Source organism: Pieris brassicae, chromosome 5 (assembly GCF_905147105.1).
Source record: "Pieris brassicae chromosome 5, ilPieBrab1.1, whole genome shotgun sequence".
Classification (NCBI taxonomy): Eukaryota; Metazoa; Arthropoda; class Insecta; order Lepidoptera; family Pieridae; genus Pieris; species Pieris brassicae.
Genome location: NC_059669.1, coordinates 20,000,001 through 20,016,236, shown reverse-complemented (window position 1 = coordinate 20,016,236; position 16,236 = coordinate 20,000,001). Strand labels below are relative to the sequence as shown.

The 16,236-nt window shown below is 32.8% G+C and overlaps 2 protein-coding genes across 7 annotated transcripts in view; one reads left to right on the top strand and one right to left on the bottom strand.

Moving 5' to 3' along the window:
- LOC123709557 (probable ATP-dependent DNA helicase HFM1) overlaps positions 1–7,224 on the top strand; it is a 36,930-nt gene extending 29,706 nt beyond the window's left edge. The window contains exons 14-19 of the mRNA XM_045660962.1: positions 1,173–1,315; positions 2,088–2,272; positions 4,157–4,254; positions 4,711–4,898; positions 5,321–5,368; positions 6,985–7,224. Coding sequence (XP_045516918.1) covers positions 1,173–1,315; positions 2,088–2,272; positions 4,157–4,254; positions 4,711–4,898; positions 5,321–5,368; positions 6,985–7,224 — 902 coding nt within the window. The remainder of the gene's footprint in view (positions 1–1,172; positions 1,316–2,087; positions 2,273–4,156; positions 4,255–4,710; positions 4,899–5,320; positions 5,369–6,984) is intronic.
- A 4,645-nt stretch (positions 7,225–11,869) lies between these two features.
- Positions 11,870–16,236, bottom strand: part of LOC123709697 (interferon-inducible double-stranded RNA-dependent protein kinase activator A homolog) — a 9,437-nt gene continuing 5,070 nt past the window's right edge. For 4 of the 6 annotated variants that reach the window (XM_045661198.1, XM_045661201.1, XM_045661195.1 and 1 more), the window contains exons 6-8: positions 16,206–16,236; positions 15,270–15,404; positions 11,870–14,507 (exon numbers count right to left, since the gene is read on the bottom strand). The exon at positions 16,206–16,236 is cut by the window's right edge and continues 130 nt beyond it. In XM_045661198.1, coding sequence (XP_045517154.1) covers positions 14,259–14,507; positions 15,270–15,404; positions 16,206–16,236 — 415 coding nt within the window. In that variant the 3' untranslated portion in view covers positions 11,870–14,258. The remainder of the gene's footprint in view (positions 14,508–15,269; positions 15,405–16,205) is intronic. The other 2 variants (XM_045661199.1, XM_045661200.1) reach the window with 1 other exon arrangement.

Here is a 16,236-nt window from a genome sequence, read left to right as displayed (position 1 = left end):
ACATTCAGCAAGTCTGAGGATTAAAAAATTAATTTTTAGACCATTTTTATTCGCTTTTCTTTTTTTTATGTTACAGCATACAAACCTATATACAACCTTTATTGTCACCTCTCTACGATCAACTCCTATTTTTATTATAGTAGAAAGGTTATTTTTATTGAACTGTTAGCTGGAAATAATATACCTGGTAAAAGTCGTTTGCCATAAAAAAGTGTATAAAAACTTGCACAGCCTAGAAACTAGCTAAATCAGTTAATAAATAAACTTATATAACTTTTTCTGTATCGATTTTGTTAAGACGTAAAAAAAGAAGACTTGCGATTCTACCTAAAAATCGCAACCTTAAAAACCTTTGTGCTCTTGCCAAAGAAACTTTTTGTCCTTCTAAGGTTTCCTCGATATAAATAGTGTTTGGGAACCCGTTTCCAAAACGGCAATGCAATTTATTGAGCTTAGCACGAAGCAGCAATCTAAGAAATACATTTTCCTTAACCGCAAACAATTAAAATTAACGGAAAAAATCTCGTATAACGTGTATGGAAGATTTAGCCTTTACCATAAAATGCCAGAGTGCGTTATGTTAGAATCGTAAATATCAATATATGGCATTGATGCGTCACTTGCAGCTGATACTCATCTTCAGTACTAATCAATGAAAAATCAAATCCTAAAATCATGGAGCAATAATGTAAAATTAATTATAAAGGCTTAGTAACAATCACACAGGGTATCATTAAGAGTCGAGACTAAATGTGAATCGTTTATGTCAAATCTAACACGTTTTTGACATTCGGGACTTATACGAATATCTTTGCACAGAAATCTAAACACAGTAACAATGAAAGATGCCTGCTAATAACTTTATACTGTCTTGGCTTAATTAGTTGTCTTATTAAGCATTTGAAGCGGTGTTGGCCTACTGCTTTGATAGTACGGCTGTCAACCCTGGGGTCACGTGTTCGAATCACACCATGTTGGCCATTGATTTTTTCTAAGCGTGCATCACTCTCTCGTACGGCGAAAGAAAACGTCGAGAGGAAACTGTCATACAGTCAACTGATAACTGACGGATATTACGGAATATAAATGGTCACAGACAAAAATCTGACTTTGTTTATTGTTGTCTGTGTCAACCGACTTAAAAAACGTAAAGCGCTCGTCCTCAATTTCAGAACTGTGTATCAAAGCCATGAATGGCTTAGCCACATCCGGTCTCATAACTATGGACGAGGCGAGTTGTATACAATCGACCTATGCGGGGCGGCTTATGTCTGTTTACTATATTGATGTTGAGACTATGAAGACGATTATGAAGGTATTTTATAAAATTATGAGATTTAAAACAAAATCAATTCGCAAAGTGCCACTATGGGACTGTAATAAATTATTTGAACACTATTAATATAAATAGTCAATAATAATATAGAATAAAAATAATTCTATAATTTATTCCGTGTATTTAATTACACGAAACCTTTGGTACCTTAATTAAATCAAATTTGTCCTTATTTTTAAGTAATAATTATTTTTATTACTTTATTTAATACAGTCGACAATACGTACTTACTAGATATCTAAATAGAGTGGCGAAAAATTTCTCGACAGTTCTTTTTTCCCGCTCTACGACCTTGACTTGCGAACTGGTAGTAAATGTAAATTTACAATTAATTTAACTTATTTTATGACGTTCATGAGTGTATCTATATGACAGAGTTTATCATTAAGTTATTTTGAGTTATCGCTATGTTTGACAAACATTGCATTTAAGATATTTAAAAACCTTTTTACTAAATTTAAATTTCGTGTACCCTCTAGATACATTTCATCCATTTGTCCATACTTTCAGACGAACGCCTTTTGGCCAAAACTCACCTATTTGCAGATTGAGCATTATGATAAAAAAATCTAGGTCTAGTTGTCTATGGTTAACCTCACACATTGAAATCGAATTTCCTCAAGTTTTTATAACTTAATTTTTTTGTTACGTTTGTCTATAAGCTTGTCACATTAAATATTGTATGTATCAAGCTTTTATAAATAAATAATATCTCATATCAGCGAGTGCGTTTGGCCTGTTTGGATTCTAGATAGAAGGAACAGAATCGCTTGAAAAATTATTATGGCTTGTATGCGAGAGCCATGAGTTGGCAGACATGCATTTACGAGTCGACGAGCGAAGATCTTTGAATGCACTTAATAGAAACACCACAGCTGCAACAATTCGCTTCCCAATGAAAGGAAAGATTAACAGTAGACAAATGAAGTTGAATTGGTAAGTTTTTCACTCAAATATTGCAAGATATTGTTCTATCCACAAATAACCTCTAAATTAAAAAGATCTTTATCCTCCTAAAAAAAACTCCCTCGTATATTGAAAATTAATTCAAATTTTCAGGTCCTTACAACTAACCTATAACTATAACTATATTAACCTCCTTTATAGATGATTTTTGGAAATTCCATCTCACAGTTCATTATTCTTAGGCAATTCGTATAGGATCTGAGTATATCTAAATCATACCCGCAGCTGAGTTTCATTATCGGACGTCAAGGCAAAATACAAAATACCATCCGTATCACCTCGACGTCCGTCGTTCCACAACTGAGCGTTTTCTAAGGCAGCTTTTGCCGCGCACCACCACTATATGGAATCAGCTGCTCACTAAAGTATGTCCGAACCAATTCGACTTAGGGTCCTTCAAGAAAAGAGCGTACCAATTCTTGAAAGGCCGGCAACGCACTTGCGAGCCTTCTGGCAATGTGAGTGTCCATGGGCGGCGGTATCGCTTCACATCAGGTGAGCCTCTTGCCCGTTTGCCTGCTATTACATTAAAAACAAATCTCCGCCATTATGTTGTGGAATAGGCTCCATACTACTGGCTACGGCCCTAACATCTTTTAAAACTCTTCTACTAAAACATTTCTTAACCATATTCTACCTTGCTCAATCGTGTTTAGTAATACTTATTCTTTTGTATTGCATCGCAATTCATGAATCCGTGAGTTTAGCTTTTTTAATTTTTTTTCTCGACTCTTTAGATTAAGGTCTGTTTTATAAGATTTGGTGCACTTCATCATATTTCTTTATTAGTTTTATACTTAATGGGGTTGCCTGGAAGATCACTTGTTAGCGATAAGGCCGCCCGTTGCATCCCTTATAATTTTTATGTATCATGTTATTTGTTTTTCTATAATATAATAAATAAATTAATAAATAACATTTAATATATTTAGCAGTGTTTAATACGATTATTTTGTATATTGTATGAATTATTTTATATTTAAAGAAATGCGATATCATTTGATTTTTTATTTCTACCGGGATTCGATTCTTGTCAGAAATTATTTGTTTGTTTAGAAAATCAAATCTCTTGATAAGCTATTTCTTGACTGCTGTTAGGTGACTAAATTATAATTATTTAACAATTCTAAATTTATAATATTGTATGTTGTGCAAAACAAACGGAGCATACCTAATCTTTTATCGTAACGTAAGCTCGGCTTGTATTTACCGTTTATTTAGAAGAAAATTTCTAGAATCTTTAAAAACAAGTTTACAAACCGTTATAAGCAGACATGTTCTGCATTCATAGCTTACGAATTATGAATTTAGAAAGTGAAAAAAAAATTCAAATTTGTCCAGTAGTTTTGGAGCTTATTCAATGAAAACAATAATCCAATCTTTCCACTTTATATTAATAAAACAAATAAAATTCGGCCCCAACTGGAGTTCTGTTCTCACCTCTGGGCGGGAGCTCCCCAGTACCAGCTTCCGCTTGACGTTTCACAATTGAGGATTTCTTAAGGCAATTTCTGCCACGCACCACCACTATGTGCAACCAGCTGTCCACTGAAGTATTTTCGAACCAATTCGACGGCAGTACAAGTGTCCATTCGCCGCGGTATCACTTAACATCAGTAGAGCCTCCGGTCCGTTTGTTCTATAAAAAAAATTGATATTATTTGGTCCTCGTGTATACGCTGTATTTGTATGCTTACCATATAAGTAGTCTGCTTCACGATTTTTAAAACAAAAAAATTACATTTTCTGTTTCTGATGTTATGAAAAATATTTTAACAATAAAAGCTTTTAATAATGACTGTTAAATGGGTAATGACAGACAAAATGTTAAACTCCTACTTATAATTGTTTTAGTATTATACAAGCGGTCCTTGGCTGTCTTCCAATACCGGACCCGTCATTAAACCAAGAAGCCTTTAAAATTATGAGGATCGCTGATCGAGTTTGTAAATGTATGGATTTTAATTTCATAACATATGTATGAAAATAATATGTTGATTTAATTTATTTATACAAATGGTGTGTTGGGCTAATTACTAAATAGCGTTTTTAATCGACTTCAAAACGCAGGTGGTGTTTTTTGTACGTCCAAATAGTTCCATACATGCACCGATTATGCAAAATTATCCCTTGTATATAAATAAACTTAATACATTTCATTCTCTTATTTATTAGTGTATTCTGGTAAGTTAAAATGTTTTTAAACGAATTTCTTTAACATTAATTAGTTTTTACTAATTGATAAGATTTAGTGATTAATTTTCGTCTCCGATCCAGATCTCGCCAAGACTATTGTTGCTTTAGTATTGTCGTTATAACTTTTTGTATTCATAGTTCTTTATCATTGACGTTTTGCTTGTATCTACTGGTCCATCTTTAGGTTTTTGTATATTAATAAATATTTTAAGGTCTAATAGCATACGTAACAAGTGGAAAAGTAATAGCAGAGAATATTAATTGTTTTTCCTCGGTTTTGAACGCCGTGATTTTGGCAAAATGCATATCAGCTCATATATGGGACAACTCGCCATATCTAAGCAAACAACTCAAAGGGATTGGACCTATGTTTAGTTCGTTACTCGCATCTGCGGGGAAAGTGAGTGAATATTCAAAGTTCATTAAAAAATTGCCTTATTTTCAAAATGAACAATTTAATTTTAAATTTAGAACAGCTTTCAACTAAGATTTACTAAGTATAGATCAATCGTGTCCATTAAATGGAAGTTAAGTAAGAATAATACTAATAAAGGCTGACAAAGCACTCAAGTAGGTGATCCATGCCTGACAAACCGTCAAGCCGGTCTCCTCTAGATCCTTCACCGTTCGAACGAAAGTTAAAAGCGCATTGGTGCACATCCAGGGACGTCAGGGATGAAAGTTGCATGCTGAAACCACTAGGCCAACACTGGTCATAGCCAACTAGATTTCTTTTTTAATTTCCCAAATTTTAATTAAATTCATATAATTAACTAATTAAATGTTTTAATTGAAATTATTTAACGTGGTTCAACTTTTTAGACCACATTCATGCTGCTTGAAGAGAGTCATCCCAGAGATTTGGAACGGGTAAGTTAAAATAATAAACCTTGGTTAAACTATGCACTTGTATTTGTTATTATAGTTATAAACACGACTATGTTTTTAATCATGTAATAATGATACGGCTGACTCACTTTACGACTTTTATAATATATATAATAAGAGGGCAAAGAAGCCTATGGGACGCCCAAAAAGGACAGCCATCGCAGCCCATAGACACCCATTTCTTGTGGTTGTGGTCTTTGAGGGAGGAGTACACTCTAACTTTGAAGTTGGAGGTCGTATCTTTCAGGGGGGGTCTTGGCTGAGAGATACCGGGAGTCGTTTCTACAGTTTGCTAGTTCAAAAAGGAAAGTGCCTTGTGAAACGGACTGCGGAAGACTTCCAGCCATTAAGCTGATGTTGATGAAATTTTGAATTGATACGGCTCGTATTGTGTTGAAACTAGGCAGGCGGAGTCAACCAAAACAATTCTCTTACCATAGACACTTTGTATAAAACACAAAGAGACACAATGTCTCTGCGTAGACAGACAATCAAGCCGATCAGTAATACGTTGGAACCTGGTATTTAGGAGCACCAGCCTGGTGTCTGTATAAAATCACTTCTGTATTTTTCATTTTATTAATAGCCAATCTTGAATACTTTAATTTGCATAGAAATACGCGAATGCACAATTACAATTTCCTCCTTAGATTTAGTGTTAAATAATATCTAAAATATTCGCATCAATTATTCTTCACTAACATCAAATTATTTTTTGCTTATAATAATTGTAAAATTTAATCGTTAAAATATAATCAATCATGATTGAACGACAGCTATTTCGCGGTTAAGGTTGTATTTATGTATTGACATTACGGATACATTCAGCGCTGTTACTCTGTAATTCTCACTTAATTCATCTTACTGCTTATGACGACATCAGCGCTATGGGATATTGAAGAAACTTTATCAACACCCAATCACGCTATTGGAACTTGCAGAGTTCTGCCAGGCTAAGATAGAGATCTTAGCCTGGAGCTACACTCTTGTACAAGCTAAGAAGGAGATCTTAGATTGTAGCTTTTTTTAGCTCGTAAAACAAAAGACAATCGCACGTAACCTGTGCTGTTGCTATTAACCAATCCTCAGTTGTATATATTACACTCAACCAAGGTATTTGACTCTCAATGGAAGAAGTTTTTAAGTACCTATAAAAATTAAAATGATGTTTACAAGTAAATAAAATACCGCAACATGACATGCAAGTGACACAATTTATTTTTTGTTAGAAAGAATACTTCAATAATAATTAGATTTATTCTCTCCTGGGTTATAACGTTTATTCGCCACAATTTGCAATATCTGGCGGAAAGTCAAGATATGTAAAAATTCTAGATAAACATATAATTATTAATATTTAAATCCGATCAGTTTCTTTCATTTACGTTGGGTACACGCATACGCTAGGTGGCGCTATTTTTCAGGAATCTGTATGTACATACATATATCATATATATATCTGTATGGACACATGTCTAGCTTAGAATTTCGGACCCTACAATCTGGAGTAGGCACTACACAATACTGGGTACGGTTAACCAAGCCTCTATACATATGCGCCAATAATCGTCTTAGTAAGAGACAATTTCACCTTCCAGATTATGAATAAAAGCGCCCCCGCAGGCAATGAGCTAAGAAAACAGATATCTTTGCTTCCAAAATATCGGCTGACAATCGTCCCTATAGATCAGAAATCGGTCCGAATTGAACTTGCCATACTAAATCAAGTGTATTTAATGGAAAACATGGAACATTTAACCGCTGGACCGAATCACAAATTCTATTTAATAGTTGGCGATTCGGAAAATAATCTACTTTATTATTCTGTTTTTAAGTAAGTTGCATTCTATTTTTTTATCAGAATTTTTAAATAGAGGTGTAAGTACTAGGTAGTAATAATGAGTGGAAACTTTTATACGCACAAAATATTGCTTGAAATTCGTGTGTACTTCTGCACTCGAATATCTTCAATTTGAACCAATAGTCTACATACATTATTATAAAATAGCAATTTTTGTAGTAAAAGCATTAAAATGCAAACAAATGTACAACAAATTTTACAATTTAAGTTGAATTGACTTAAAAGAATGATCACTTTGTTATTTTTTTTTTAATCCGGTAAACTAATTATAAAATACGTACAAATACCTCCGTTGAATTATGAATAAATTGTAGTCAATTAAATATTTCAGAGATAAAGATTTCTTGAGCGTTTACGATGGGTGCATTACGTGCGACGTTACCCGGAAGCAAACTAACGAGCACAAACTTATAGCACATTGCATCAGCTCAACTTTTGGTATATTACCTATTTTGCATTGTTTAGAATAAAAATAGTTACTTATACTACGGACACGCTTAATTCATATTTATTATATATTTTGTCTTTTTCCCTTATTTAGATCCAATATTATCTAAATGATTACCTAACTAAATCAATTAACTCAATATTGTAATTAAAGAGAGAAGTCCCTGCTGCGGGCACTCTTACTGGCAGGTATATACAATAATGTGCCTATTTCACTGTTATTTACAAGGTGATCTTTTGTGTTAGCCTTCCAAGCCCAAACAATAATATTTATTCCTGTAGTTGAATTAATGATACGCCATACCTACTGTGCGTAATAATCCACAGAAGCATGGCTATGCGCGTTCGTTTATTCGCATCTTATAAGCATAACTATAACTTGTCATTTATTATATTTTTTCAGTTGGAATCGATGATAATTCCGAATACATATTTAAGGATTTAAATCCATGTATTGATATTAATCATAAATTAATTTGCACGCCACGTGAAAGTGTTTTAAAACAAACCAACATAACAGACCTATTTACCCGTAAAAGAAAAACTCCGAAACAAGGTAATACTCAATCAAACGAAAAAAAGAAAAAAGACACTGACGTCATAAAACAATTTAAAAACTTACGAGAATCATTAGGAATAACGTCAAAAAATATAAAACAAAATCTACAAAAGACAGCTGAATCAACTAGTTTAAACGATGTTAATGAAATACCCCAAAGTAAATCTCCATTAGAATTTAATGAAAGTAATTTTAATGATACTATAGAAGTATCTGACACGGAGGAACACATCGATGATGATAATAAAATTATGAATATTTTGAATGACATAGAAAGTAATAAGGAAAACACTCATCCTTTAACACAAAAAACAGACAATACATATAAGCAAGATTCCAGTATAGCAAATGTCAAAGCTATGTCAGCAAATGACAGACATGTTTCTTTCAATATAAATAAATATAAACGAAAGAAGACATTAAATAATTTAAGTTTCATAGAATCTATAGAAAAGAAATCTTGCCAAAATGAACCACTGGTTACAGAATCTGATGGGGGATTCTCAAGCGCTATACGAGATCATTTGAATCAATTTATTGTCAATGTTCAACATAAAGACAAAAATAAAGTTGACATGCATCTTTTACTAGACAACGATTCTAATCTTTTAGAAGCACCTGCTGAAAGCACTACAAGGAGTATTGATAAAAATATACTCAAGGGAGATACTTCACCCCAAAATACAAATTTAATACAATCGACATCTGATTCCCAATTGGCTCAACAAAAAATCCCAACAAAATATAATAACAATAGTAAGACAAAAGATCTTGCTATCCCTGGACCTCTTACCTCTTTAACAAATAATTATAACGACAATTCGAATAAAATTGTATCGACTAACAATGATAATAGGATTTTCACACAAATCAATCCAAGTCTACCTGACAAACTAATAAATCAATTTTCACCTATTGAATATTGTAATATTAAAGCAAGAAATGATTTGGAAAATATTCATGTGAAACCCACTGAGTCAAACCTAAATAAATCTATTGGTTACAATAATTTCTTGGTACCCATCCAACCTTCGATGCTAACCTCACAAAACCGTGACATTTCATTACAACATGATTCAATACCCGCACAAAATGACATGAATAATTATCAAATTTTGGAAATAGTAGAGCCCAAATCTATAGGCACATTAAATAGGAACGATTTTAAATATACAAAAACAGAAGATAATGTTAACGTGAACCAATATTTCTTCAGTGCAACGAAATATAACTCGTGCACAAAGGTTTTACCAGAGCGACAAATACATATAGTTGGTCGACTCAAAGTAGACTATAATGTAATGGAAATAAAAACTAAGGGTAATAAAAATAATACGGATTATTCAGAATATAATGATTCTGAAAATGATGAAATCAATCAAAATATTGATGGCATAAGCGGCTGTTCTAATACACTAAATTTCTTACCAACACGGACACTTATTAAAAATATTAATAATGATACAATACTTTCCAATGAATCCACAGAAATAGAAAATAAACACGTCTTAGCCAACAATCAAAATATAGCAAATAATAAACAAAACAAATTGGTGGATGTTAAAGACATTTTACAGAAATACCAAAGAAAATGTCACGTCAGGTATGTTTTATATTACCAGTTTTTATACATTAGATTTTAGATTTATTTACTAGGTTTTACTTATTTAGACGTTTCCTTTTAAGCCAATATACTCCGTCGCAGTCATTCAAAGAATCGGCCAATGAACGTGCTACAAGTCAAAATATGCTGAGGGAAGCTGGAAAAGATAAAAAACCAAACAGACAATACAAAATAAGAGATTTCGATAAAATCAACATCCCGCTTCCGGAAGCATTAGCATCAGTTATAAATGAATCCAAAATTAATTCTCAAACATGCGTAAAAGATTTTAATCTTACTTCAAATAAAATGAACGAATCTAACACAATACCATCAGATAAAGAAGAAAAGGAAAATGAAATAGATTTAACACCTATAAAAGAATCTTTTAAATATACAGTAGACGATGCTTTATCAGACTCTCCCCCTACAGATATTACTCAAAATGATTATGACTTAAGTCAAACCATGCTTAATCCAAAAACATTATTGCGGGCCGTGAACGATGAGGTCATAGTTCCTCCACCACCTGAATTTATGGATACCTATTCTCCAACATACGACAAGAACGATTTTATTAATAATTTTAACGAATTCAATGATCCAGAGGCTATCGCTGAAGAAAAAAATGATTATGAACCAAATTCGGAAGGACTTAAAGAAGAGTGGACTTTATCAAGAGAAGAAAATATAATCTATACTCCATATGAAAGTACAAGTCAAAATTTGTCGCTGTCAGAATGTTTAACTCAACGCATGATTAAGTTAAACAAATTCAAATTTAGAAAAAATAATAATAACACGCTTAAAAAATAAGTGCATAGTGTAATCTTCTATTAAAATAAATATATTTAAAAATAATCTATTTTTATTTAAGTTTATAGCAGTTGAGACGTCCTTAATAAACAAAAACAAGTAACACGAAAACAGGTTTCGTTATTTGTTTTGATTATGCTTTTAGACTTAGATTTCATAATATAGGTAAAATTAATTTATGAAGAAGACCTTCAAGTTATATGCAAAATATATTAATTATACACTAAATTCAAAGAAATTGTCCATAGTAAGTTTTTTTTTATGTACTTAAGTAGTGGCACTACAACCTTGTATTAGTCTTGACCTCAGATTTATCATTCAATTTTTCGTAGACGATGACTATTTTTGTTGAACAATACCGGTTTTATCGCGATCGCGCTATGCTTTTACCGGAGAAGTAAGTATTTACTAAGCAAATAGAAGGAAAATTAAACTCGGCCAAATATATCTCGAGGCCATGCATTTAAGGCCCCGTACATTGTTAATTTTTGTCCTGTGTCCAATTGTGACTTACTTCATACGGAGAAGAAAATAGCGTGAGGAAATATGAATATACAGGTACATTGTCACTAAATCCGGCTCAGATGTTTTCCCCATACTTTATTATTAGGAGTAGTTATTATGCGGCCTTAGCCACTCCTGCCACTGATTTACAACCTTCATAGGGAACTTAAGGATATAAATCGACTTGTATATATTATGTCTTGAGAACTCGGTGATACTATATTTTAAAAGTGGCTCCATCTCTCGTTCATTTAGGTAAGACAAGTCATTTGGCTTAACCTTTTTATGACGTCAGAGTGGCTATGCAATTCTAGCAGACGAGACTTTAAATCTAAGAAGATAGATTTCGTTTCTGACATCAGAACTCATCTTATAATCGAATGGTGAGAAGCCCGGAAAAATTGGTTGTTTCGAGATTAACGAACTAATAAACAGAAATAATTCAAAAATGTTTTCTGGTTTTACTTTCCATCGATACTCTGCAATAAGACAATAATTATTATTTTGCCTTAAAAATACCACCATTTTTTCACACATTAACTTTTATTTATTCCAAGATAATCTCACTCGAAACCGACATCGTTCGGGATTACAAATACTTGAAATAAAATATTAAAAAGTCTTGTGCTAACGGTGACGAAACGTGTTTGTCAATTGAAATTTAGCTACAAGGTCTATAAAAAAAAACAAGAGTTTAAGCAACACCAATTTTATTGTACTTATTAGCTGTATTAATACTAGCAAAACAAAAACTATTTCAACAACATATTAACTAGGCAAGTGAGATGTAAAGAATTACTGTGACATTACATTCTAGAATTACAATAGATCTAAATACTAGTAAAACCAAGACTGACTAAACACAAAATATAACACGGACATTTGCCTCGATGGTCAGACATTATAGTTTTATTTAGTAGGTCTTGGTTGAACAGAACTCCATTCCTTTCAGCCTCTTCTAAGTTGAACAGTGCGATCTCTTAAGGGCAGGTCGGACGCACACCATTCAATATAAAAGAAACTCGAAGTGCAGAATCCTCGCGTTCGCTTCGTGCATAACGAAGACTCTGTACTGATAGAAAATGTTACAACCTCTATACTTTGCATTAAAATAATGCCCATTTTCACAGGCAAGGTATCTCCTAGCTTCGCATCCGTTATTTTCCAGTGATAAACACTCAAACGCTTTGTTCTCAGCTCTCATGCAAAGTTTACCATCATGTAAAAAATAAAGTACACGATTATCGGTAAATTCATAATAAATTTCATTCGGCGACATCCAGCCTTCGCTCAGCCCGTCTCGCAAGACCCGAGCCTTGCTCAAAACTATTCATTTAGTCATTTGATAAAATCGTCAAAATCGGTGAGTTCATACGAACAAATAAAAATCGTTTAACACGGGACATCTGGTGAATAAATATATAATCAAAAATAATGCAAAGGTTCGGACAGTTCCCCAAGACTGTACCGGCTGAGAATATATTTCCGTTTAATGCTCAGCATGTTAGAAAAATCTTAACACACCCGAAAACAAGGTAGCTTCAAATAAACGATATGGAAAATCTATAATTTCATTACAATATACATTACAGCTAATGATTTTGATAAGTAGATGATTTCAATTTAATATTAATGCAAAAACATGCTAAATAATGCTGAATATTAAACTGGAAAGTTATAATACACACTTTTTTTGTATTTTTTTTTTTTAGTTTTTTATATTTTTTTTTGTATTTTTTTATTTTATAAGTAATTTCCACGCTGGGAAAATTACACTAATTCTATGCAAAGTATAGCTTGTATTATAATATGACCACTCCATACTTTGTTTCCTTATACTTTACGGGCTATGATGTTTACTCTCGCACATTCGCAGTCATAGTATTTTTGTGTAATTTTTTAAAGAAAACAAATACTTAGTAGGTTCGAATTAAAAAAAAAATGATTTGGCAATTCATATGATTAGACTAATTAAAGATATTTTTCAACTTACAATGACGCCTATAAATTGAATATATTAAAAACTTCATTAAATTTTTTTGTATTTATAATAATTAAATTTAAATAAAAATAAAATATTAATCAATAAATTCATAATAATAGAGGAGTAGTTTCTGCTAATGTTAGTTGTGATGATAGCGGTCTTTTTCTATGTAGCTCATCTGACGTTAATTGATACTGCCGCCCATGGACACTCACATTACCCAGAGGCTCGAATGTGCGTTGCCGGCCTTTAAAAAAATGGTACGCTCTGTTACTTGAAGGCCCTACACAAGCGGTGTAGAATAATACCCTATTGAACATCGAATTTCCCCAAATAGATTTATATTAATGTAAAGAATTAGGTATGTGTTTCTAATTTTGTTTGTTTGTTTTAATTAGCCATGTCCTTATGTATAACATATTAGTCAACTTGAATTAGTTAACGACAGAAAATGTGTCAAATGTGACAAACAGTTTGACATATTCATGTCTAAAATGTTAATAATAATGTCATATTTAAGCCAATAAAAGATACTTGACCGCCTCCACTAGAGGCAATTTCAAAAACTAACATCCTCAAATCAATCAAAAATTAATTTCCTAATTTTGATGTAAACAATTAAACCTACCATAAACCAGTTCGGACCGACCGATTCTAATTCACGATTTCATTGCACAAATAGTTAAAAGCACTCAATAGAGACACTTTCACTTGAATTTATTATGCAAATTGACTATAAGAATTTAGTATAGGTTAATATATAGAACCCACAGATATTATTAAGAAAACTGTACGCGACGCATTGTACTGCGAAGCGAGACAAATGACTAAATGACACGTCAACGCTCTGTAATTGATTCCGTCAGGCGTTTAAGACGTTTTGTGACTAGGCCTTATTATGTCAAAGATATTTCGCGATATTTAGTGATCGAGGACACTGCAAATGTGCCAGTTATACAGCATAGCCCGAAGTGCTGAACCCGTAGAGTGGTTAAAGGGCTTACCGCGTCTCGCTCGTCCGATACCTATTTTTTATATGTAAATGTGTAGTGGCCATTTTTACGTATAATAAATCTGTATGGGGCGAACGGTTCGGATTCACTTCTTGTTCATGATTTTGAGGTACTCGAGGGCGTTGTGAGCCGCCGAAGACTGGGCATCTTTGCTCGTGAGCCCCGACCCGTAGCAGACGGCCACCGGAAGAGTCGAGAGCTGGACGAGGCATTGACAGCGACCGGCCATTGACTTCTCTTCTATGTCCACATAAGTCACTTCAAACGACTGCTCCGTGGCTATCTCTTGAAGGAACTTCACAAAGTTGAAATCTTTGTTGTTCAGCGGGGTTACCTGGAATTTTTAAATCATTCATACAAATCTATTTTATAACAAATTATTTATTCACACATTGATAGCACTTTAAGACACATAAGCAGTATTTCTGCGACTTAAAAAAATTCATGGCTTTGGGTTTGCGTCAGATTTCTGTATTTGTTTGGTGATCATTTGTTCATTGGTGCACAGCCGGCATTCCAATCTACAACTTTAGAGTCACACACCCAGGGTAGGGCAACACTGCTCCGTAAGCGACAAGCACTACTTGTAACATCAACTTCATAGAAAATGAAACAGATTATGTTCCTTAAACTAATAGTGTTTATAAATGACATTCGCACAGTGCTTTATGTAACATTTGGAATAATTACAAATAACCCAGAAAAAGCAGCGAATAAAAAAGCAATCCCAAGCGTATAACAAAAAAAGAACTTCATAAAAATATTCAATTCAAACCGCCCAAATCTTTTTATTATCATCAATTTAACTAATTAAAATGTAGTTATATACTTGTTAAATTACTACAACTGATTAAAAATTTAAAATCAGTTTAAATTTTTATTTAATTAATATAAAGGTTGGGTTTGAAATCCAATCAATTCAATTTTGATTACCCATCAAAAGTAAAAAGCGGTTAAAAGTTACAACAATTTTAGTATTAATGTAAATTTATAACAATTTTTTTTAATGCAAGGCACACTCAGAGAAGTCTTTCACATTTTGTATTAGCACATACCATAGAAATCATGCCCTCATGCAAAGTAATGAAATGCATACCTGCAACTTGGCCAGGTTGGGCCCGACAGACTGTTTGAGGTGTTTGTGAAACTGCGACACCTTGTGGCTGTGACTTGTGGTTAATGTGGAGATTTTACTATCTTTCAAGTCGGCATAACGTGATGCGACACCGCCCTAGAAAACAACACCAATTATAAAAATTTAGAATTTTTGAAAGTACCCTCCTGTCGCAAGAGCCGATGAAAGATAGTAAAAGACCTGGCCAAGTGCCTTAGAGAGCCACTTGTGTCTTTGAATTTGTTTATATAGTGAATAAATTTTCTTTAGTTGTTTCAAGGTCCTTATTCGAAAATATATTTTAAGTTTATTAAAAATATACCTCATAGATGCTCTGAATCAAAATTTAAATAATTTTATGAAAGTGCAAAGTTTTTGCATTTTTATGTCTGATTGTATCGCCTGAAAATATAAGTGCATGTAAAGCATAATATGTGAAAGCAAGCAATTAGTGGTAATTTATTTAATAATACATTTCAAAATTTACCAAAACATTGCAATTGTTAAGTAACAGGTTTGTTAATCATTGTATACATTTCAATGTTTTTTAAATATGTTATTCTCTAGCAAGCATGTTAAACGGCAAAGCCTAGAAAAATCTTTCTACTTTTCATGGAGTCTCAAATCAAATGTTTTTAAATGACAACTAAATGTCCAACTCACATTCTATATTTGATTATGACAATAAAAATACTAGGCTCATTGTGAAATATGGATTTGGGTTAGTTCCAAAGTTACAATTATTTTTGAATGGAAATGACATTGTAACAAACATGGGACAACATTAGACATTGTTTTACATGACTAAATTATTAAATGAAGCGTCCATGTAACCGGCTTAAATTTAAAGCCAATTAAGATTTTATTGTTTATCTAGACGTATTTCCACTATTGATAAGTTTTTAGTTATATTATTACCTCGTCCTCGGGTTGGAAAGTCTCAGGTGGG